The sequence below is a fragment of the Ciconia boyciana genome, chromosome 5 (assembly GCF_034638445.1).
Source record: "Ciconia boyciana chromosome 5, ASM3463844v1, whole genome shotgun sequence".
Taxonomy (NCBI): domain Eukaryota; kingdom Metazoa; phylum Chordata; class Aves; order Ciconiiformes; family Ciconiidae; genus Ciconia; species Ciconia boyciana.
Window position 1 is genome coordinate 12,789,352 of NC_132938.1, and position 23,589 is coordinate 12,812,940.

The 23,589-nt window shown below is 39.5% G+C and overlaps 2 protein-coding genes across 11 annotated transcripts in view; one reads left to right on the forward strand and one right to left on the reverse strand.

Moving 5' to 3' along the window:
- AFAP1 (actin filament associated protein 1) overlaps window positions 1–7,553 on the forward strand; it is a 122,111-nt gene extending 114,558 nt beyond the window's left edge. For 2 of the 6 annotated variants that reach the window (XM_072863256.1, XM_072863258.1), the window contains exons 17-18: window positions 1,167–1,217; window positions 1,447–3,912. In XM_072863256.1, the coding sequence (XP_072719357.1) occupies window positions 1,167–1,217; window positions 1,447–1,632 (237 nt within the window). In that variant the 3' untranslated portion in view covers window positions 1,633–3,912. The other 4 variants (XM_072863257.1, XM_072863260.1, XM_072863259.1 and 1 more) reach the window with 4 other exon arrangements.
- A 5,177-nt stretch (window positions 7,554–12,730) lies between these two features.
- The window catches only part of SORCS2 (sortilin related VPS10 domain containing receptor 2), a 653,060-nt gene continuing 642,201 nt past the window's right edge, over window positions 12,731–23,589 (reverse strand). For all 5 annotated transcript variants that reach the window (XR_012042835.1, XR_012042837.1, XR_012042836.1 and 2 more), the window contains one exon: window positions 12,731–23,458. Coding sequence is in view for 2 of the 5 variants with exons in the window: in XM_072863384.1 (XP_072719485.1) it covers window positions 23,435–23,458 (24 nt within the window). In the remaining 3 variants the exon portion in view is untranslated. The remainder of the gene's footprint in view (window positions 23,459–23,589) is intronic.

Below are 23,589 nucleotides of genomic sequence, written 5' to 3' on the forward strand. Positions count from 1 at the left end.
TTTCTTTCATTTAGTCCATTTATTTTTTCAAAACAATTAAGTGTTCTGTATAGGGATTTTTTTTAAGTAACTTTTGTTACATGTCTTCACTGATTATATACATTTACAGTGACTGAGCATGAGCCTGGCACCTACATGTAGTAGATACTGAAAAATCATCATCTCAACAAATTATTTGGTTTTCTGGCACATGCTAATCTCTCCATTTCCTCCCCCCAGCCCCTTTAACCTCTCTACCTTGCCCAGGCCATGAATTACTGCTCCGACTGTACCGTATGTGAGAGCCTTCTCACCCTTCTTCTACCACCATTTCCTTCATCTTTTCCATGGACATCAACTGCTTTTTCTGCCAGTTAGCCTGAATTTAAATGTAAATCCAACTAAGAATAATTAAACTCAGAGTAACAGGTTTCAGTTCTATTCAGCTTTGAAATTTGCTGCTTGCATTTCAAAGCTGAAGGATTCCCGTGCGCTTATCTGTGTATTCAAATTATACCCTAATTTGTCTCATAAAGATATCATCTCTAACTGTACACTCCATCTTAGATTCGCATGTTAGCACAGCATTACTGGGAGGAATGTGGTCTAGCAGTTAGAGCACAGTCCTTACAAAAGGGAGCGTGGATTTGTGCTACACGCTGGGCAGGCACATTAAAGCCAGACATTTAATCTTTAGAGCTGGAGAAACCAAGGCACTATAAAAACCTAAACATTTTTGGTGTAAAGAATACCTTCCAGCTGTGGTACATTTTTTATGCTCAGCATATACCATACAGGAAAAACCCTGCTGTGTTGTTTGATATCGCTGTGCTTTGGATGGCACGATAGGTTGGTCAAGCTCTTTTGTAGAGGAGTCTTGGATATATGATTAGGCTAATCAGAAAGGATACGGAGCTACTAAGCATATTTCCCATCCTGGGAAAAACAACTCAAAGTATCCAATTCAGCTTTAACAGCTTTTTCCTAAAACCTCATGCACTAAATATTAAGAGTGAAATTCTGCTGAATTAGATAGTGCAACCCAAGCTGTACTCAGCCCATTCGCAAGGAGCTGCAGCCAAAGTCTGCCATCAGGTACACATCTGCAGCACACCCCGCTTTCGGGGGGGTTAACTGTACATGTGCGAGGGTGGAATCTGGCTCTCAATTCTTTTGGCCTTTTGCAGTTATGCGTGAGCCCAGGCCTTATAGATGTGACTAAGGAAAGGGCGTCACACGTGAGTATCCCAGAGCAGAACTTACTTGGCTCTCCACGCATGGATGTCAGTGTAATACGTGGGCGTGAAACAGGTTTCACGTTCGTGCTAACGCTTGCATCTTCAGCAACTGGCAATCTCCCAATGTTATGAGGGAGTTGTATAAGCGTTCCAAATGCCAGATTTTTTCCCCCCAGTATGCATTTGAATGCACTGAATGCCTCCCTTCTTGCTCTTTCCTTGCACGAAGGATGCCGAGTCTGTCACCAGCCAGCCTTGTGTTTGCAGCCACCCTCACGTCACTGTCACGAGCTCACAGCCCTGCGCCGCGCTCTGCTGGGGCTGCTGCTGCTGCTGCCACACGTGCGCACCGTGCCGCCCGCTCTGCGAGAGCTGCGTGGCACAGCAGTGCCTCGGCGGGGCGGCGGGCACCTGAGCCAGCAGCCCTGGAACCTGCTCCGCCGAAACCTCTCTCCTCTCAGATGCGCTGACATTAGAGGGAAGTATGGAGAGAAGCAAGAGGACAGATCTAGTGTTAAATCCAAGAACTAGCAGCAGTTTGGGGATTGACTGTTTAGGACATAAGCTGTATGTATACACATATACGCATACATATATTTGGATCTTTTAACTTTTATGTTTGTAACATGCTTTTAATTTTTTTTTAGAAAGTAATAATGCATATTTTTAAGAAGTCAGAAGGTGTTTTAATTGCAATTTTGCTACTCTCTACTTGGCTGGAAATGGAGACTGTATTAAAATGTGGAAAACAATATTCTTCATTAGCATTCCTAGAGAAGTAAAATACTCCTAATAACCTTGCTGTACAAGAAAAACAATGATTTTAAATATTTCACATTTCAAATGAATTTCTAAAACCAAATTGTTATGTGTAGCAAGGAAACTGCAATGAGTATTTCTGATCTGTTTTCAAAACTGGGGACTGGTGCATGTCAGCAGCTTACATTTTGTTTATGTTCAGGGACTGGAGAAGAAAGGGAGCTCTCCCAGTTTCCCAGCTCCCAGTCAGGCAGTCAGTGTTGACTTAAACATTCTTTCATTGGCGTGAACCTGCTGGAGAAATGGAAACAAAGAAAAAGTTCCCTCTGCACCTGCAATTGAAGCTACTGCTTTCAAGGCTTATTTAACACTTAGAAAAATTCTCCTCCCAGTTGCTTAGCCAACAACTTCCTTTAGAGCTTTGGCAGTGTATACATAGAGAATATACATTTAATATCCATTTTTAAGTAATTTAGTTTTTACCGATACTGTGTTTGAAGTTTAGGTTTACCATAATTTGAAGTGTAAAACGAAATATTTAAAACCTACTGTATTTTAATAAAAGTACCATTTAAATGAAGAAAAAAAACCCCACAAGATTAAAAAAAAATAAACTACTGTCTACCTGCTTTAAACCCAAGATTTTTTTTTCTGTTATTGCTAAAGCAGCCACCAGCTGTGACCTTCACTGTTGCTTTACAATGGTTGAAGAGGTGTCATGGTCATGCAGCTGTTTAGCCAAACTAATGCTATTACTGCTTTCAGCAGCAGAAATAGATACTTACATGGATAAGTAACAAGTCAGAGCTCTTAAATGTTGTGGAATGAGTGTTAAATTCAGGAATTCGGGTTGGGAGCCAAGTCAGCAGGCTGTCTGCAGAGTATCTCTGCGGAGTAGATGGGTGGGAGAGGAATCTGTAGACCCCAGTGCCTGGCTGGGGACAGCTGGGCAGTTGCTCCCCGGGGATTACGGCAGCAAGAGGCCAACTCCTTCGTATCTTCATTATTTTCTGATCGCTGTAAGGGCGTGATTCAGGGAGTAGGTACAGTATGGATGTCCTAGGCTGAGCCCATCCCTCTTCAGCTCTTCTGCTGCTAGGTACTGTTGGGAAATACTGTAGGTATCACTCAGTAGCCACAGGTTTGATCTACCTGGGTATTTAGCGATAGCAATCTCACGATTTTCACTTCTGTGGCAGAAGAAAGGCCAATACCTTGCTCTGAGACATATGGGTGAAAGCATTATAGATTATGTGATTTGCTGTGCATGGTAGGTGCCATTGTCCTCAGCTAACAGGTGGGGAAACTGAGGCACAGAAAGGCAAAGTGATTTCTTTAACTTGCTGAGCAATAGTTCAACTTGGATTATGTATACGGGAAACAAATGCGATGTAAACTAACTTGTTTTTCTTTACTCTGCCTGTAAGTCTCTCTACCTCAGTAAGTTGCCTTTTTTAGCCATAGAAAGTGTGACTGCCATGAATTTTACAATAAAAAATTGAAGAGTAGTAAAGCAATCACTTGGTGTCAGCTGTGAGAGATATCGAGTACTTCCTGCTGTCTCATGCAAGTAAGTTAGAAAGCCCTGTATGCTAAATCAGCCTCTCTCTTATTCAGCTCCAGCTGAGTGTTTTAGACCAACTGTGGTGTGTGAATTTGCTCCATAAGTACCCTTTGCAGAAAACAAACACGGCTTATTTGCACCGTGCTAGAGACAAAGTTGCCGTATATAGTTGCGGAGAGGTGGAAGCTGTGCACAGACGTTATCAGGACATACTTGTTAGCGTTCCCTAACTAACTTGTGGGCAGAAGGCTGGATCCAGCGGCGTGAATGGAAAAACTGTAACTGACCTCAGCTGGCTTTGGCTTAGCAGATCTGATGACATCAGTGAAATATCCTGATTCCTCTAACATTTTCCATATCTTCTTTTCCCCCCCTTCCAGGAATGGGAGATGAAAAATGGAACATAAATATAGCAAAACCACTCACTTTCTGTAAAGGCCTTACCTGTTATGGACCAAGACCTAGGCTGCAAAAGACTCATCTGAAAGGTGGTATCAAGCGATACAACTTAAGAGGTTTTATAATTCTGTTAAGTTAATGGTAGCTTGGCGCTAATTTGCCTGTATTCCCTCTACTGTATTGCTGTGTAACTACGTGTGCCCCTTTTTATTAGCTCTAACTCTTTATTTCCAACTTCACTGGTAAAGAAAATGAAAACCAAAAAAACCAAACCAAGCATAGTAAGTAAAAAGGTGCATAAAGTCGCAGTTGAAAGTTTACTTTGCTGAAACAGCATAGACCAGCAATGTTAATTCTATCGCATCAGATGGCCTGAACACCACTGAAGACTGGTGCGTTAAGACCGATGTGAAATCACTGTGGATAAGAAGTACTCTTACAGGTTAAAACTGACTTTGCGAGGTCTGCCACAGAGGTGGCTGAGTGAAGTCTTGCTCATTAGCAGTCGCCTTGCTGTTAGCGGTTCAAGTGGCAAAAGAAAACTGAAGAAAGGTATTCACAGAAATGGCATAGCTGGCTTGGCTGAGAAGGCAGGAGCTCTTCAGTGCCGCTGTCTTCTACGCTGGTGCAAGACCGTGGGATGACACGACTCAGCTGTGAAGCATTTTTTGGATACTATTTAGACAGATGCTTTTGTCATTGGGAGATAAAAAGCTGCCATACTTTGAAAAAAAAAAAAAAAAGAAGCATTTTAGTACGTTCTCTTTATTAGTATTCCGAAGCACCAGTCATTTTCAAAGGTCATGTTGTCGAACTATGATTTGTTCCTGATTTTTTTAAAAGGCAAAAGGTATTTTTAGATACTGCTTCTTTTCTGTACTTTTAGAAGAAGAAAAAGGAAACGTAATTCAAATTAACCCTCAACAGATAATGGCAACTCAGTCAACTCAGCTTATGCAGTCAGTCTTGTTTTGTTTTTTTATAATATAGTATTGTTAAACTTGAGTTATAGAACACTGCTGTACTTAGTTTCCTTTGTCTTTTCAGACCTCAGCTATTATTTTTGAGGAAGATGGATTGAAAAGATGATCGTTTCCAGACTCTTTTATAAACAATTTTACAAAGAATTGGGGATTTTGTCAGACAGGAGTCTGTGTCTGTTTACTAGGAAATAGCATCTTGCATTTTAGTCTGTAAAATTATAGAAACCTGTTCTTCTTTGTCTCCATCCATGTCACTCCTGAGAACTTACATGCAGTAAATTGCCAACTAAAGTCCTTCAAAATCTCAAAACTGGCTTTAAAAAATCAGGAGAGAGAGAGGGAAAAAAACATATAATGAGTTGGGTTCTTTTAATTTTTCCTCTGTGGATTTTTTAAGCCTTTGGAGAGCCTTCAATCACATTCTCAAGATTTTTTTTCTCCTCAACTGTGAGGACTAGAAAATCACTTTAATTAAAAAAATTAAAATACTACTCATACTTTGAGATAATCACAGACGTTAGGGCTGGAGTCTTGATAATTAGTTAAGACTTGCAATTAAAACCACAGCAGCTGGCACCACAGCAGATAGCAAGGATCACATCCCTTTATGGCCCAGCCTATCGTTTGTCTCTTAACTTCAGGAATAGGTGTGTGTAACTCTTGAAGGGTACACTGGGATTTGCAGCTGAGCTGGATGCCAGAGGACTTCCCGCAGGAGCTGGTGGGATTTGAAGGCACAGAGCTATCAGAAGGACCTGAGAGCTGATAAGGCGCAGGTCCTGTTCCCAAATGCAGTTAGTGCCAGAGATCCCATTGACTTCAGCAGAGTAGAAATGGGGCCCAAAATGAGAAAAGGCTCTTTGCTTCTTGGGACTATGCTTTGTATAAAGTGCCGCAGGAATGCAGATACAGTAGGGAAGCAAGTGTCAGTGTGGTTTTCATTGAAAACAGGATTTTTTAATATTATTTTAGGTAATCTGCTTACTTACTAACTCTATAAGTGGAGGGCACATTCTATGCTGTATGACTATGGACTAAACAGTATCAAGTTCCCATAAATATGAGCAGAAACAAATTTGAAGCAAAAGTAAGTTCATTTAGGCTTTTTATTTCAAATTAAGTTATTTATTTGTATATTTCAATAAATATTTAATTTATATCTGTACATATTTATGATGCAAATTAGGCTTCTAGTCAACATTTTCAATGATGTATCAGTTGCTATTAAGAAGTGGTCCTGCATCAAGTAATGCAGAGTAGTCAAAAGCCAAATCATTTGTCTTGTTTACCCAATATTGGCGTTGTATCTTCCACCCCCTATATCCCATGGAAAAAAAAACCAAAACCTTGGCAAGGACAGGTTTTAATCCATTCCTGAGACAGAAGTGTGCAAATTTCTGTCCAAGCAAACAGAAATAGCGTGGTGCTGGGGCCATGCACGCAACCCCAGCCCCGGTGCCGCAGCCTTCTGCTCTGCCGTAGATGTCAGGTGCCCTCGGCACCTATAGCGCCCTTGGCACCTATAGCGCCCGCTGCAGCAGTGGCTGCCGGCAAAATTAAGCATCTTTCACCCTTCCTCAGCAGAGGCTCCATAAAGCTACCACCACCTCCTCACCCCCAACCCGGCACGTGCTGTAATGGTGTGTCTCTAAGGTATAAGTACATTGGTCCCATCACACTTTGCATTAGGGACACGTCTATTCTATCTAATGGCCAAGGTTTTGAAAGGAGGAAAACAAAAAATCTCGGGAAATAACCTCTCTATAGACCACATTCGGTGCTGTGAAATATACTCTGTTTTGTTGAATAGTACTATTGCTGTACAATTTTTTATAAAAAGCAACAGAGCTTGTATTTTCACCATTTTTTGATTTCAGGATCACCAGGCAAAGTCAGCAATAGAGCAGCATGACTTTTGTTTTAAAGGAAAACTCTTGTATTTTAAACCATTGCATTTCTATGTCTTGTAAGAAAATGTTACACTTGTGCTTCCTCAGCAAACTCCTGTTACTGTACCAGGTGCTTTTTTTAATTGTTTTTTTTATGGGTGATGCTTTTTTAAAAAAAAACAGATCATAACTTTGGGGGATCAAAGGTTTTTTTTTAATGAGATGATTGTGGCAATTTGATTTTTCGAATGGAGAATACTTAATTTAGTATCAATTTTTGTTCAAGACACTTTCAAATTAATTGGCCCAGACTGTATGTTGTAAGATAATGTTCTCATATTAAGAATGTAATTATTTCCTTATTGTATTTTTTAAAAAACAAAATCATATTTAAAAATCTCTGTGAAAAAAAGCATGAAAGAAACATTTTAAAAGTTTTTGTTTTATTTTTGTTATTGGATGTGTTGGCAGTGCCCATTATAATTGACTGTAAATATAGTCTTTCTACTGTTTTTCTCAATGTATTTAAGTTTTTTAACACACATTCATGGAAACTTCTGTTAAAAAAAAAAAAAATCCAAAGCAGACCCACCTACAAATGTGTGTCTTAGTAGCTTCAACTAACGTTATGCCTTTCTAGTTTATTCTTCAGAAAGTCTTGCAGAGTGTGAAAAAAGACTGGCACCTGGTAGGTGCGACAGATCCAAGATCATTATTAATAAAGTTACCTGTCAAAAAAGAAGTATTTGCATTGTTGTTTCTTGGTATTTGTCAGTATAATAAGTAGGTGGCACTTTAGCAGGACACCTGCAATAGTCCTCCTCGACCAACTACCATTCTCTCATGCCAGTCGGTTGAAAAATGCTTGGACAGATTGGAATTAGTATTTTTTTGGTATCAGTTCTGTCCCCATTTAACTGCGATGGCCTTCTGCAACTTGAATGCAGTCTATCTAAGGGATCGTCCAGCAATGGGACATGGAAGCTCGATGTATTCAGAGCTTATAGCAGAACTTACCGCTTATTGAGGGTTACTGCATCAGTTTGCTTAGATGTCAGCCCCGTTAATAAATAATGTAAAACTGTAAAACATTAAAAATTACCCTAAGAAATTAAAGTGGATCAAAATCAAACTGAGCTAATTATCAGGCTACTTAACTAGGAATATAGCAATTCCTTACAGATGACTGACAGATTAGATTGAGAACTGATAAGCCATAATTACTCCTTGTCACTTTTCCTAGATTTATCTCTTGCTCCCATTACACTAAAATTATTACCAAATATCATACTTAAATAGAAAATAAATTTCATTTTGCCGGACTCAGGAAAGCAGTATTATAAGGTAGTCTAATTGGTTTCCTTTCTGTATTCACAGCCTCCTTGACCTCAGGAGAAAAAGGTGGTCAGCATATGTGAAACATGTCATGGTGGTATAACTACAAGAGTTGTCTCTCAAGTAGACACAGCATTTTGTCCGCTTAATCAAAGCTTATAACCTTCACTGCCTTTTGTCAATTAAAAAGCCTTCAAAAGCAAAGCAAATTATTAGTATTTCTCTAGAGAAAGAAAGAATGTCTGTAGAGAAGATATCTGTAGGACGAGTTGTATTAAAAATATGTTATATATAAATATATATATTTAGAATAGTTGTACTATATAATATATACTAATATTATAGTATAATAGTATTCATGCAAAAATTAGAAAATTAATACCTTAAGTTACTCAGGCTCATGGCCTAAAAAAAGGCTTAAAGAGGATTTTAGTGTTTTTCTATAAGCTACATTTAATATTTGGTCTACCCAGTTGCATCCCAAGGGCATTCAATATGAAAGACCCCACCAACACCTAACTTACTCCACTGCGGTTTATTCTTGCAGGTGGGCACCTACATTGTAAGCATTGCAGTGCTTGAAGGTTAGGTTCTTCTTTTTCTATATATTTTTTTAAATTTGTGCATAAGTAGTTGAGCACCATCAGACCCCTCATTACTGTACTTAAGCACAGGGCTTTATAAAGAAGGGCTCCTTGCGAGAGGATGAACGATGCCAAATGTGACACCACTTTTTGAATGGAGAGGGAAAAAATCAGGAAGCACAGACTTACGGCTGTACTGGGCAAGCTGACGGATGGTATAATAAAGTGAAGAATTAGTGAACAGACTGAGAAATCACTGTACTGGGGTAGAGTCAATGCAGGTTTTATACTGGGGTGTCATTTTATACTGGGGTGTCATTGCTCATGAAGTGCTAAGAGGTCTGTGGGGCTGTTAATGAGCATCCAGGAAAAGAACATACTCTGCTTGGATTTCTTCAACACACTTTTGACAAGGTCCATCACTAAAGAGGTTTAAGTAGCTACTGGAAAAAAGGAACAGACACAACAGGATAAAAAACTGGGTGGTAAGCAAACAATAAATAGGGCATAAATTCTCTATTTCCAGTGGCATTGGCCTTGGGATCCCACAGGGCTGGGGTCTGAGCCTTGTGCATATCAGAATAATTGGAAAAAAAAAAGAGATGAAAAATTTGCTGTTACTAATTTATTCAGGATAGTAAGCCAACTACAAGGATTTCCAGAAATACCTTTCACAACCTCACCAGTGATTAAAATGTCCGAAAAAATTCAGTGAAGATAAATGGAGAAAGAACTGTCTATGGTAAGAAAAGAAGACAAAAACTCCAAAAAAACATCTAGACAATTATGAGCACCGAAATAGCTCTGCTACACCCAAAGATGATCATGGAGTTTTAACAGTTAGGTCCAAGAAAAATATCCATGTACTGCATAGTAACAATAATTTTTAAAAAAGCAAAAAACAAAAGCAAAAACATCCTGTGGCAAATACCCTGTGGTCTAAAATGCAGTACATAGCTCTAGACCCTGCCTGACCAAGACACACATAACATCGCGGCATAGGCTCTCGGCAACAAAGCATCCTGGGCTGTAATAATACCTGTTGTCCAGGGCACCAAATGCCCCCATTGATAAAGATAACACTAAAACAACTGCTACGGACAAGAACTTGCAGAAACAAGTGGTAAAAGAAGAAAAACACCCACCTACCACCCACCGATAGCTCCATCGTCTGCTTTAGGACCTACAGAACATTATCCAAAATCTGGGCACCGAACGTCATAAATAGATAAACTCATATGGGTGATGGTACAAGAGCAAGAAAGAGATCCAAAAGTACAGAAACCTCCCCATACAGGGAAAAATAATACTGATTTTACAATTAAATTCAAAGATAAGGGCTTTTCAGTGTGGAAAAAAAAGATCTCAAGGAGGGGAAAGAATATATTAAAAGGTTATAAAAATCGGCAGCAGAACGTGACATGGGAATGAAATAGTCCTTGTCACTAATGTACAGACTCTGAGGGTATCAAAATTAATGGGGCAGGTTCAAAACAACTACACGGAGGTACTTTCACTTACTGCCTAATTCAGCTGTGGAACTTGTTGCCACAGGATTTTATGGATGCTAAAAGCTTATACAGGTCCATAAACAATAAAGCAAATTCATGGCAGAAAAGAATTACTTAAGGCTATTAAGCACAGAGCTACCAGCTCCGAAGCAGAAAGGCCCAGCTCCACGGTGGCTGGAGGCTGGAAGCGCACACTGGGTAAGTGTCCTCGTCTGCTTCCCCCTGTTCCCCTGCTGTATTGCTATTGATAAATGAAGCTGGTTTCTTTCATAAAAGACTATTTAATTTTTCTCACCAGCAGTTGCAAAAGCATTCTTTCCTATAAAATAATGTATCGTCTTCTTTTCAATTTGATTTTTAAAGCAAGCATCTGTCTTAAGATCAAGACAATGCAATGTCGTTCCTTCACAATATATTAGATTATTGAAATAATTAAATTACATCAAGAGTATTCCTCTTCAATAATCTCTCCTGACGACAAGGAAATAATTTTCCTATTAGATTTTGTAGAATTATAACTCAGTAGAATTATAGCTACACAGTCCTGAGTTGAACTTAAGTGAAAAGCTTCATTCCTGGTTTCATTATTAATTTTTAAATAGACTGATAATTGCTGTCACTGAATTATTTCTTGGAATTATGGCATTTTTAACCTGTTTTTTTTAGCATGTACTGCTGCTTCTGATTTTTTTGGAGGTCAGCTTGTGGTGTGATGCTGTAATGGTGAGAATGGATCCTTTTATGCTACAGATGCTGCTCAGTAAAAGTACACTGAGCAGCATTTGTAGCATTTTGCTTCAGCTTTTGAAAACACGAAGGTCAGCGTACAGTAACATTTTCACCACAGCAGCTGGATTCATATGAAAGCAAAGCATCTTTCAAGGCATAAATCACAAAAGGAAAAAAAGGGAAAAGAAATCAGTGTCTTAATGGAAAACAGGAAAAAATATTGGCTGGTGTTTATGACTCAGAAGTTTTATTATAGAGAAATAATTTATGATGATGTTGAAACCAGCTAGGCTTCAAAATAGTGTAGCAATTAATATGGCTTTGATAAGGACAGCAAAGGAAACAGAAGTGAAGTGATTATCTTCTTTTTTCCACGGAAATTGGTTTCTGAAGTAAAGAAGCCCTTCAGGTTAAATATTAGCAAGTTTCATTTGGTGTCTCACTTACGGGAACAGCGTGTCTGTGTCTGTTCTCACTCCTGCCCTTCCAACTCGGGAGCCTTCCTCTGAAGGAGCTATTGGAACATCATTAAAAATAAGAGACTTTAGGGTTTCTTTTCATTTTGCTTTTATTTATATCAGAGCACTACATTTAGGAAATGAAACGTAGTCACTTGAGATTCAACAGGCGGCTTTTTTAGTAATAAATTGCAGTTTAAAGTCTCAGCTAGCCACAATATAGGATTAGAGAACCTAAAATGACAACCACCAGAACGTTTTCTAGCTGAGTTACACAAGTAGGGAAAGCCTCGAGCTTCATTTCTGAACCCAGCCTCACATTTAGCATGATGTGCCCCAGGGTAGGATCATACAGCCCATACCGCGGGGCTCCTCTGGCTGCTAAGTCTTTCAGCAGGGACTACAAGGAAGTGCTGAACTAGGGTAGACTGAGAAAATGAACTTTAAACTTATATTTTGGAAATTTTTCCTTCTCTTTGCCCATCTTCTGATCCTCAAAAATGTACTCACTCCATGAATAAATATTCCATTCGTTGTCCCATTAAAACTTCACGGTAGTCTATAAAATTTCTGTGGCTAATTAAAAAATTGGTAGATAATGTTTTCTGTTGTGCTTTGTTCCAATGTGAGGTTTAGTAAGACTTCACACTGCACATATGCAACCCTCAATTTTGCAAGGAGGATGCAGCTTCTCTACAGCCCAGGAAACTCTTCAGGAAGAATGCGGGATAAAGGAAAGACCAGACAGTTACTAAAAAAAGAATAAATAAGGAGCAAGTAGTGTGTGTGAAGAAGCTAATGAAAACGGAAGAGATGGGAATAAAGACGGGGAAGGGCAGAAGAACACACACAGCTTTGTTCTGTTTATGGCTGTTTCTTACAGGGAGATCAAGGTTAAAGCCTGCTGAATTCTTTAACTCTTTAGCTAGACAGAAATATCCAGCCTTTGATTCAGCAGAGTTCTAGGAGAACTTTTATTTTTCTTCTACTGCAGTTGCATGGCTTCAGTCTCACCACCGAGTGTCACCCTCCACCAGTTATACCGGACTACAAAAGGACTTTTCCCTTTTTCCCTAGGAGGGGAGTTGAGCTGCAGCAGAGGAGGGTGAAGCGGAGCAGCTAAAGTGAAGGAGGGTGAAGCTTCGCTGCAGCCTGTGAGTTCAGCGCTGCTGAAGGTGAGGAGTTTGCTGCTCATTACTGACAAATCACCACACGCACAAACTCTGGGGACTGCCTAAACCATTTCCCCTCCGCAAATCCCATGAAATGCTTTCACAAGAAAAACAAAGCAACCAATAGTTTAAAACCAAATTTTATTAAAGAAAAACCTGTTGTGCAGGTTCTCAGGACAAATGCATACCTTTGGATGCAGTGGAGTACACAGGTACGTATACAGTAGTTTGCCTGCTACGTTTGGAAGCTGAAAGAGACCGTGATAAACTGTACTGCACAGTTCATCACCATCGTTAAAAGTTGCCAAAAACTCGGTTGTGGATCACTAACAGATAACTTGGTTATGTGTGTGCACTACATATTGCACAGGACTTTTGATTAAGCTATTAATTGTGCAATTGAATCACAGTTAAGTGTTACATTAAGCATATTCAAACATATATTTGATTTTTTTCTCAAAACCAGCACGTCACTACAAAACTGCCATTAAATGTTACATATTTACAAAAATATACAAACAACACTTTTCCCCATTTATGACAATGCACCAGTTATGGATTAATTTCATTCTTCCCTTGAGCCCTGATACCGTATACAAAGCAACGTGCTCAAAGTCAAGGTCTCCTGAAACAAAATTAGGAAAAGGCATGTACTGCTTTCACAAATACTAGAATGTGCAAAGGCAAAAGGAGAGGACTGCGTAGTCGTGTATGCTAAAGGTATGGCCTATAGCATACTGATGACTGCTCAGAGCCTTACACGGATTGGAAGGGCCCCTGTGTCAGAAATCCGGTTAGAAAACACAGTGTTAAGCATTTGCTGATCATATTCTGGAAAAGCAGTTGCAAGTTGTTCAAAAACTAAGTTCTACCTTGGTTGTAATTAGCTTATATCTATCCGAAGTACTCTCTTGCTAACCACAGGAATAAGAATTACAGGTGAAAATCAGCCCATCACCTGTGTGAGTACAGATGCAGCGAGATGACAACTGATTTTAGCCTGCAGCTACATTCCACATTCACCGTGGGTGAGCGCCTTTCTGCCGTAACACAAAGCTGAACTGACAAAGTCTGTGGAACTACGTGGCCATAAATTAGGGTAGAATTTGGCCCCGCAATGCCAAATAATGCTCCACATGAACAACAGGGTAGCGAGAAACGCTTTGTGAATCTTCACAAGAAGTATGTCAAGTCTAGTTTTTATTTGATTGGCTTTCATATCTTTACCAAGAGCTGCAGCTCTAAATAGCCAAAAAATATTATTTGGGCTTGGTTTAATAGCCAACTTTTTCTCCTTTTGTTCACATGGATAATGCCAGCAAAATCTATGTGATTTATCTGTCCGAGTCTGAAATTAGAGATTTTGGACCCGCCTGTGCTGAAACAGCCACAGATGCACTGTAAATATGCCAGTATCCATCCTTTACTCTTAAAATGTAAAGTTTTCCCATTCCAACTCTCATTATCTCTCCAAATCTTCCTCCAATACTTAATCCAGGGTGAACTGATATTCCTAGTGCAGCTTCATAAATACAGAGCAATGATACTATGATAATTTTATTTAGGTGAGGAAGGGTGATAGTTGATGTCTCCTAAAACCACACTTGCAATGCGCAGGTGTGGTATTCTTTAGAACCACCTCCGCTTTTGCAAAAAAACGTATCTATGGTTAACGGAAAGGTAAATCACAGTAGCTGTACCTATTTGTAAAAATAAGTGGCAAGTAAAGCACAAAAGCGGAAGCTTCCCAAAGCACCCTGCCACCTGATCAAGTTCCCCACCTCTTCCAATCTGCTACTGCTCTGCACAGTTTTTCTTCTATTTTTTTCAGAGCCACACAGAGGAGGATATAAATGAGTTAATCCCCTTTTGACATCAACCCAGCTTACTGGCAGAACCACAATCAGAGAAAAGGAACTCAGAAGAGACTGGGATCAAGAGGGGAGAATTCAAGTGTACTTCTCCATTTGATTACGTTTTCCCTCCAGAGCCTTCTGCACTGCAGCAAGCGCAGCCCATGACTTACACCCATGAGGAAATAAATCATAGCTTGTCAGTGACAAATAAAAAAAGGAGCTGTACTCAAATGCTTGGTGTGTATATGAAATGGAGGAACTCTGTGTTCCTAAAATTAAGATTTCTAGTCACATGTTCAGCAAACTCCAGTGGCTGGTGTTTACCCTCAGGAATACTATGCCAACTCCATTCATCCTCTCTAAACATTACAAAATTACAGCTCATAGAGTGATTCTAGCAAACTACATTTAAGCAGTATAAATCCAAGACACAGATGCTATAAAATAATTATTCTCCCTTGCCTCCTAGCTCAGTGCTGTGCTAAGGAGGAAAACCATTAGCAAATGGCCTACAATCATCTCAGAAGTCAACCTACATTGGAGCTACCTCTGGAGTGCACACACGTGCATCCGGGCTTCTGGGAAGCAACCTCTTTTCCATGCACCTCAAGTGGGATGTCGCTGTGAGTCAGATCCCTCTTAAATTACAGGTAGAAATGCTGATAATTTTGCATGGTGCTACATCAATTTAGACTCATGGTTTAAAATCTCTGTATGCAACCAAGAAAACAGAAAATAGTCGCCATTATGAATTAATGTAAGCTCCATGGCTTAAGCAAAACAAAATCAACAACTCATGGCAAAATCATAGACACTGGTAACACTGACTTTCTCCCTGCTTTTCCTTGTCCTGTTTAGTCTTGCGTTCCCCTCCCTCCTGCATCTCTCTCACATACACTCCCTCTCTAACACAGGCTCTACCCTACAAAGATATCGCTAAGCTTTTCAATGATCTTACTCCCATCAACTTCTCCAAGCTCCTCCAACAAGAAGATTCTGCCAAAAGTATCTGGTGACTTTACTTAAACTTGCATTTTATGGGGCTTGAAAGCAATGGCAGAATGCCTCTGCCTCTAGGAAAGGTTGCATACAGACCCGTCCCACAAACCTGACAAGTCAAATTGCTCCCAAGAGGAATGATCCCTGGTCCTGCTCCTCTGTTAGCAATGGACCCTCTTTACCTCACCCATTCTTCAGCTTCAGGTTGTAACAATTTATCTAAAAGGCTATATACTAGCTTCGTCCTCAGTATTTCCCACATTGAAATACAAATGCAGCCCAATGGTCTGGCAAGGCGTCTCTGCCCAGCCTTGCTTGCAATTCTGTACCTGCCAGTTTGAAGGGCTGGCAAAGCAAGCCAGCCCTTGCTGTGCTCCAGGAAACTCATGCAAACACCATGTCTCATCCCCATAACGCAAAATGAGGTGGAAGGAGGCATTTGGGAGATAATGGGTATAGCTGTCTGTCAATTAAATATATATTTTCCACTACAGAGAGACAGCAAGGTCAATATCTACATGGATGAGAGAGGAAAATGCTAGTTATAGGCTTATTATTCTTCCAGGGAGTACAACACTCATCCACATCTCGGACTAGAAGTATGTGCTCTCTGGGAGAAGCAGCTGAGAGATGACCTGGAAAGGCAAAAGGGAAGAGCTCCAGAAAGATTTAGAGAAAATGAGAGCCAAAATTAAAAGTGAAAGACTTAAAAGAACTGAAGGTGGGAAAGAAACAGGAAGGACAGACTGCAGAGGGACAAAGCACAGGGGAACTACATCAACCCAGGTAATACAGCAGAGCTCAGAGGGGAGACAGGGATGGGGAAGAGACAGTGATTCTTCTTGTTATCACTCAGGACACAGTAGGGTGCATATCCAAAACCACAGACAGCAACAGAACAAAGCAAAACAAAAAGCAATGAAGAAAAAAGAGGAGGCGGCAGGCAAGGCGGAGCAACAAACAGCAGCAATAATGAAAAAAAAAAAAAAGGACAAAAAGGGAGAGGGAAGAAACGAGGAGAAACAGAAGAGAAAAAGAATGGAAATTCAGACAAGTTTTTCTATAAAGTACCACCAATTACTTAGCAAAAAGTTGGAAGCATTAAACAATACAGGTCACTTCTCTGAAGAGTTCAGCATCTCAAAAAGTAAACCACAAACAGAGGAGTGTATTTACAAGCAAATGGAGCCAGTGAATTGGGCATCTTCCCATGTTTGTGATGATAGTCTGTAATCTTAACCATTTACATGCCCTTCTGTGAATCAGGGCCATATATGTGGTGTATTAAAATGTTCTCCTTTAGACTAGCTTTGTCATTTGCAAACTGCCTGTGTGCGTGTTATTGATGTTCGGGTTGTACACTTCTCTTTCTGCACAGTCCTGCCTATTGATAATCCATAACAAGAATGTCTCAAAAACCATGTGGATACAAGTCTGCTGTTTTCCTGTATGAGCCATTCTCATTAAAAAGCATCTCCTTCAGCATTTCAGAAAGATTTCCTTTTTAAACTGTTTTAATTAATAAGCAAATACTGTGAATTAATACTTTTTTTAAAAAAGAAAATAAGCCAATTCTTGCCCTTTGATCTGCAAGAGCAGACACTGTCAATAAGAACCAAATATAAGTATCAAAAGCTGGCTAAAATTAGCAACAAATAACATAGAAATATAAGACATGCTAAGAAAGTTGTTTGGAACGCCTGGTCTTCCTGGTGATTAACATACTCATTATACCATTAAAAATATGTGCAACAAAAGCATATTATTTAAGCAGCGCCATGTACTGCTGCATGTATTATCGCTGCCCAGCAGGGCTTTATGTCCACTGTATCGCAACAAATCAGTGTAAAGATGCAAATTCTACAGAAACTCAGAAATCAAGTCCGATCAATACAGCTCAAGTTTGTGTAATGCTTTCAAGCGTTGCAAGGAAATAATTTTAAACAGAATTACTTGTATAAAGGAAAGAATCCACTTTTTTCAGGGCTAGTAAATGTCACTCCTAAAAGAAAATCAATCCGGAAGATGAGAGAGACAACGAGTATGTAATTAAGAACATGTATTTTTAGAGACACTATTAAAAAAAGTATTTTAATACAAAAAATAACAGCTCTTTGATAAGGATTTTGCTCACATAGCTATAACGTTGCACTTCAGGGTACATATTTCTAAGCCTTCCAGTATTTCTTGTCTTAGATGCTGTCTTCCAGAAGAACACCTCAGCTACCAGCACATAAACTAGCTGAAAATAGTAATTCTGACAAGCTTCACGTAAGGAGAAAAAAAAAAGATGAAAAGAATGAAAATCCTTCATTTGGTCATACATGGCTCCACAATTCATATTTTAAGTAATTTGCTACTCCATTTAACAGGAGGAAAAAGACCAGGACTGAAGACTTAATGAAATGAGATCTCACACATTAAAAATCATGAAACTAACTTGCTGTATGTATCACTTTCGGGGAAAAAAAAAAAAAAAAGAAAATTCTAAGAGGAATGCATTCTTTAGTTTTCACACCATCCTGAAGTACTGTTACAGGTCCTTATTTCCCTGATGGTGTGTATAATCCTCTCTGCTCTATGCACCATACTTGAAAAGAAAGAAAAAAATAAAAACTTTGTCCACACGTCCTTCCCGTTCAGATTTGAGAAATGAGCTGTTCTAGTCCATCTTGGCATTGAGGAACCCTTCTGCACTCCCTCCAGCTTAAGGTTACAAAAAGAATTGGAGGAAAAGCTGCCGAGGTGATCAATCAGGTAGAAGAGCTGACTTAGGAAAGAAGATAAAAAAAATTAAGAGTGCTCAGCTTGACATTTCCCAAAGACTGCAGGGTTAGGCTTTTAATTGCAAAAGCTAACTGGGGGTCTGAGTTATTTCAAAATTTGTCACTTTGATGATTAGAGTCTGAAAATAAGTGAAAAACACTACCTATATACCTGTGACAGGAATAAATGCTCATTTAAATGACACTGAGAGGGCTAATACTGAAATACTGAAAAGAAATAAGGAACATGAAAATATAGACTTAACATTAGGAAAATGGTCTGAGCAGATCCTGTAACTACTTCTAGGCAATTAAATGCTACTCTAATGGAAGTTTTAGAAAGACTTTCTCAGGCAAGTAAGATTAGGCTATATGCCAGTCTCGTAAAGAAAGTTGTAGAAGCAATGTACAACTGGGACTAGAACAGAGAAAATGAGCCAGGAAGCAGCTTTTTGGATGGACTTAGAAGACACAACAAAACTTTGCATCTCAAAAATCAGTATTTATAAAGGTAAATGCTTATAAACTTCTTCCTGGTGGAAAGCCAGTACTTTGAGAGAAATGTGCACTTACTTTCATCTAAAACTTGAAATAAAAATGAAGATGGAAACAATACAGCGGTATCAATCAATATACAGTAACAACTCCAACTGTCAAGGACTGTGCAATGAAATAAAAATTTTAGTCTCTCTTTTCCCCCCAAAGTCTCATTAATGAAAAATTACAAAACATTGTTTTATAGGAAACATAGGAAAAATCTATGACAGAAATTGTCATCGATCCTATCAACTTAGCAACATTGTATTCGACTTGAAATAACACTAGAAATTCAAAGCTTATCATAACCACTGGTTCATCATCAAAAAGTTACTGCAAACAAATGCATGTATTTAATTTCTTAAAAATAATAAAAATCCCCCACATCTCTCTGAGCATGTATTTGTGTAAGGAGGATGAAAACCACTACAGTTCCATTCTCTATTAAAGAGACAGCATACAGTCGTAGAGTATTCCCACTAAAGGGATGTCTCATTGGACCTAAAACACAGCTAACCATCATAACCATGTCAGATGAAATCTGCTTTGCACTAGGACCTACTAATATCAAAGCACTAATTTGTCTCTGTCTGTCCAGAGGACAGTAATTTAACAAATAATCTACTTCATATGAATAAACATTTTACTCCTCTTTACACTGGTCATTGAAAGCAGAAAACTCATCAAGAAGGATATAATTCAATGAGAATATCCTAAAAGAGTTCAAAGAAATTGGTCGTGAATTGGAGATAATAACAACATCTTGCCTCAGGCTGGTACCTTCTGTTTCTTCACAGCCATTTCTACCACCCTCTTCTACAGGCTATAAAAACATACATTGGTTTGTAGTGCTTTTATTTTTGAGAAATTAATTTAGACTATGTGTGGATTTTCCCTAAATATCTTCTGAGCATTTCTGAGCACTTTATATGGATGGACCACTCCAAAGCCGTATAAAACGTTCAATGTCAAAAGGGAAAGCAAAGATAACAGCTGTAAATCTTGATGACTCTGTTAGAATGCTTCAAATCAGTACTGCTTGGAGCACTCTGAAAAGTACAGGGTGTTTTTGAAACTGCAAATACATCAGAGTTTAAGAAGGCCAAAAGATGTAAATGAGGCCAATATACCGCCAGTTTTGTTGGTTTCAGTATAGTTCAATATCAATGTTGACAAGTATCACCATACCCATTATTATAAGGCTTTTGACCAAATAACACTGCAGAAAAGTAAGTTTAAGATAACAGCAAAATCACAGCCAATGTTGCAATGCTACCACGTAACAATATGTTCCAATAACAGTTTTAAAACAAAATTAGCCTTTTTTTTTTAAAGGTACAGTGATGTACCCTTTTCAGATTATGCATTTTTTACATTTATACATAATTGCAGCTGGTTTCAGTAGACTACCTGTAATAACACCGATAATTACAAGTAAAACAAAGAAAGAGAAACTATTAATGATTTATGCTCACAAAATTCTTTCACTCTGAAGATCCTGAACAAACAGTAATTAATTTAGCCTCACAATACCCCTGTGAGGTAGGTAATTACTATCAGCCCCATTTTACAGCTGGGGAAACTGAGGCACATACAGGTTAAGTAACTTGCCCAAAGTCTCGGTACAGAATCCAGGTACCTGACAGCCGTCTTCTCCTTCTTAGCCATCAAATCACCCTTCCTCACTAACAAATTTAACTGGAATATGTACAAATACTGCATGGGTGTGTGCATGCATGTGTGACTAGAGTTTGTGCATAGAAACAACTCTGTGCTTCTGTATACACATGTATCGGGATTTTAGATGCATATAAAGGATAAAATGTTAAGATATCATGGACGTAGTTCTAGAGATTCAAAACCTAGCACTAGTGAGATTTTTCCTTTAAAGATAAACCAAGACACCATGAATGGGAAAATGGTAATGGTATTTTCTCAGTTTTAAAATAATTCATTTTGAAGTTATTCTTGCCAGGGAATCAAAGGCTTCCTTTATTATCTGCTGGGTATTCTTAATACAGTTACGGCAATACTGACAACTCTTTAGAAAACAATTTTTTTAAGACATGACAAACCAACCTCACAGGAGTGCTGCATGAATCAAACTAATAAGCATTGAAAAACATTATTACAGGCACTATATTGTGCTACGTGTTAATTAGAGTACCAAGCGGTTAAATATTCTACAGTGTTCCAAAAGACTCCTGTTATCAGAGACACAAATCACCCTGCATTAAATGTATAAAAGTAGCTGTTGAAGCATAAATTCGATGTCTGACCTAGTTCCAACAGTGTCCTTTGCCAATCAGACGAACTGTGGGAGAACAACTCCAGGCTAGACCTTCCATCCCATCCCTTGTCCACTAGGCTAATCTGCCACTACCTGCCCTATACAAATAACCCACTTCAGATTTATTTCACGGGAACAAGTAAGCTGTTTGCAATACTATCTTACTCTCTTCTCCAGCTCATTTCCACTAGAAAAAGCATAAAGAGCCGGTGAGGAGGAAAGCCTCTGGTGCAACGATCCCGAGAGATTCCAATGCACAGCACATTTTGTATTTGCACTTCTCTTCAAGAAACCCAGACGCAGATACATGTAACACCTTGGATTTCGACACAGTCTGGCATACAACAGTCAGCTAGAGCATTTCTTCTCCGTAAATCAGTTTGCATGGCACTCTACAACTAAATAGGCAGAAATTTTAGAACAATTTTTGAAATTATTTTCCTGAGCAGTTTGCAAGCGCTTTTCAGAATCTTCGCTTTAACTTTTCCACCTAGTTCCTTACAGTAGATTTATAATCTAGATTTTCTTGTGCTTTACGCGTATATCCTGTGGGGTTTGTGAGAGCCTACAGTACCACATTGAATTATTACATCCCAGTCTGTTGCATTTGATGACAATATGCTCTAGGATATCCACTACATGGAAGAATGACTCCAATGCATACGATAATTTTAAGACAGTTCTTTTCTGTCTTACCAGCATTCATTATTTTCTGTTTGTTTATTCAGAAAGATGTAGTTAGCTATCTGTATCCTCCTTAAGCAAGGTGGTGTGCGAGTTTGCCACTAGCATTAGTATGACATTCAGTGAGTAAAGAGCTATTTATTCTCTATCGAAGGCAAAAAGTGCAGAGATTATATAGGTTTCTGAGAGAAGCATCCTAATCCCAGGCAGCTGTGACAGGTAGGATGCTAGATGTTTAAACTCATCACACCACAGTCCGTTTCCTACATGGCTCCATAAACCACAGGGAAAACACCAGCGGGGTGTGGATTCACCGCACTGCCGTTCCCTAGGGATGCGGAGGTCAGGCCTAGGAAACTCTGACCCAATTTACCAAACTGGGATTAGGAAACTCTGACCTGACTCACAAGCCTTTCTGCAGGCAGCTCCTTCAGAAGCCCACCGCCTTCCCTGCAGAAATAGGGGCCAGCGCTGGTAGGGACTGAGTGACACCCCGCGCTGAGGGAAAGGAAATACGAACCCCTAAATCACAGGCCGTCCTCTCCATGGTGCTCTGGATTGTCAAACCAACCCCAGCAGAAAAGGTCAGGTAAGATTTTGCCCACCCCTGCCTGCCAAGGCCATCAGCCAGGGAAAATCCCAAAGGATGTGGGCGGGAAGGGGATGGCGGTGCACCCACCCAGTCCTGCCCGGAGGAGAGCTCTGACCTACCCAGCACCTCTGCCCTCATAGGAAGTTTTAAAAAAATAACCATACAAAGAAAGCGACTTGAAAGAGGTATTTACACTCTGGAAATTTAAAAAGAGACAGGCCACCAGCATGGGGTTTTACAGGATAACTCATCCGGCAGCTGCCATCGTCCTAGAGGTGCTCGCTCAGGAGACAAGAAGAGAGCAACTGAAATGACTGTCCACAAGTGAAGGCACCTGGTCTGGAAATAGCATCAAGCTGGTGTTTTTCTTTCACATGGGGTAGGATTGGGGGAGATACTGGTGCTGATGGTTTGTCAGGACTTGCTACACTTATAAGAGCATTATCCTATATTATGAGATATCTTAATTAACACTTTACTTCCTTTAATCCACAGAAGGGCCTAAGCCTAAATTCATTAGATTGTCTCACACATGTTTAAGTTAAGAGCTTGTATCGACTAGGAGTGCATCTGTCTCCTCGCTCAGTCCTCTCCCGGTACAGAAACACTTGGCCTCCTGAAAAAATATCATCATGATCAACCAACCATCTGTTCTGGTCTAGTCGCTTGTGTAAAAATCACCTTTTCAGGCTGAAAAGTCCCAGCCTTTCGCTGAATACCTCAATTAAAAATATAATTGAAAAGTTACAGTCAATCCTTCTAAAAATAAACATAAAGAACTAGAGCATATACAGAAAAGAAATAAGGTGGCATTGAAGGTGCCTAGGGCTACAAATTCGCTACCATAGTTTGAGTTTCAATCATAATGAGTTCCCAGGCCATAGAGTGAACACAAGACGTATTATCCTCCTCCCGCGGTAACTGACGATGGATGCTTTTTTCCACGGGACTGATAAGAAACCTCCTCTCCACCAGCATTTACAGCCATATTTGCAATTTTGTGACATCACCAGGGAAAAATAAAACGATACAGAGAAGAGTCTTTCGGTTTTTGTGTTCAGCTGTAAATATCAGCTAACCAGGTAACTGTGCATCTCTCTGGAGTTGATGCTCAAAACCACGCCTGAGTGATTGCCTATGAAAATACAGAAACAAAAGGCCAACATTAGTGTATTTCAGGCACTTCACAATAAATCCCCCTTTTATTGCAGGGACAAGTCAATCGCATAAAGAGAGTGGCTTTATCAAACAACAGGTCAGGTGAAG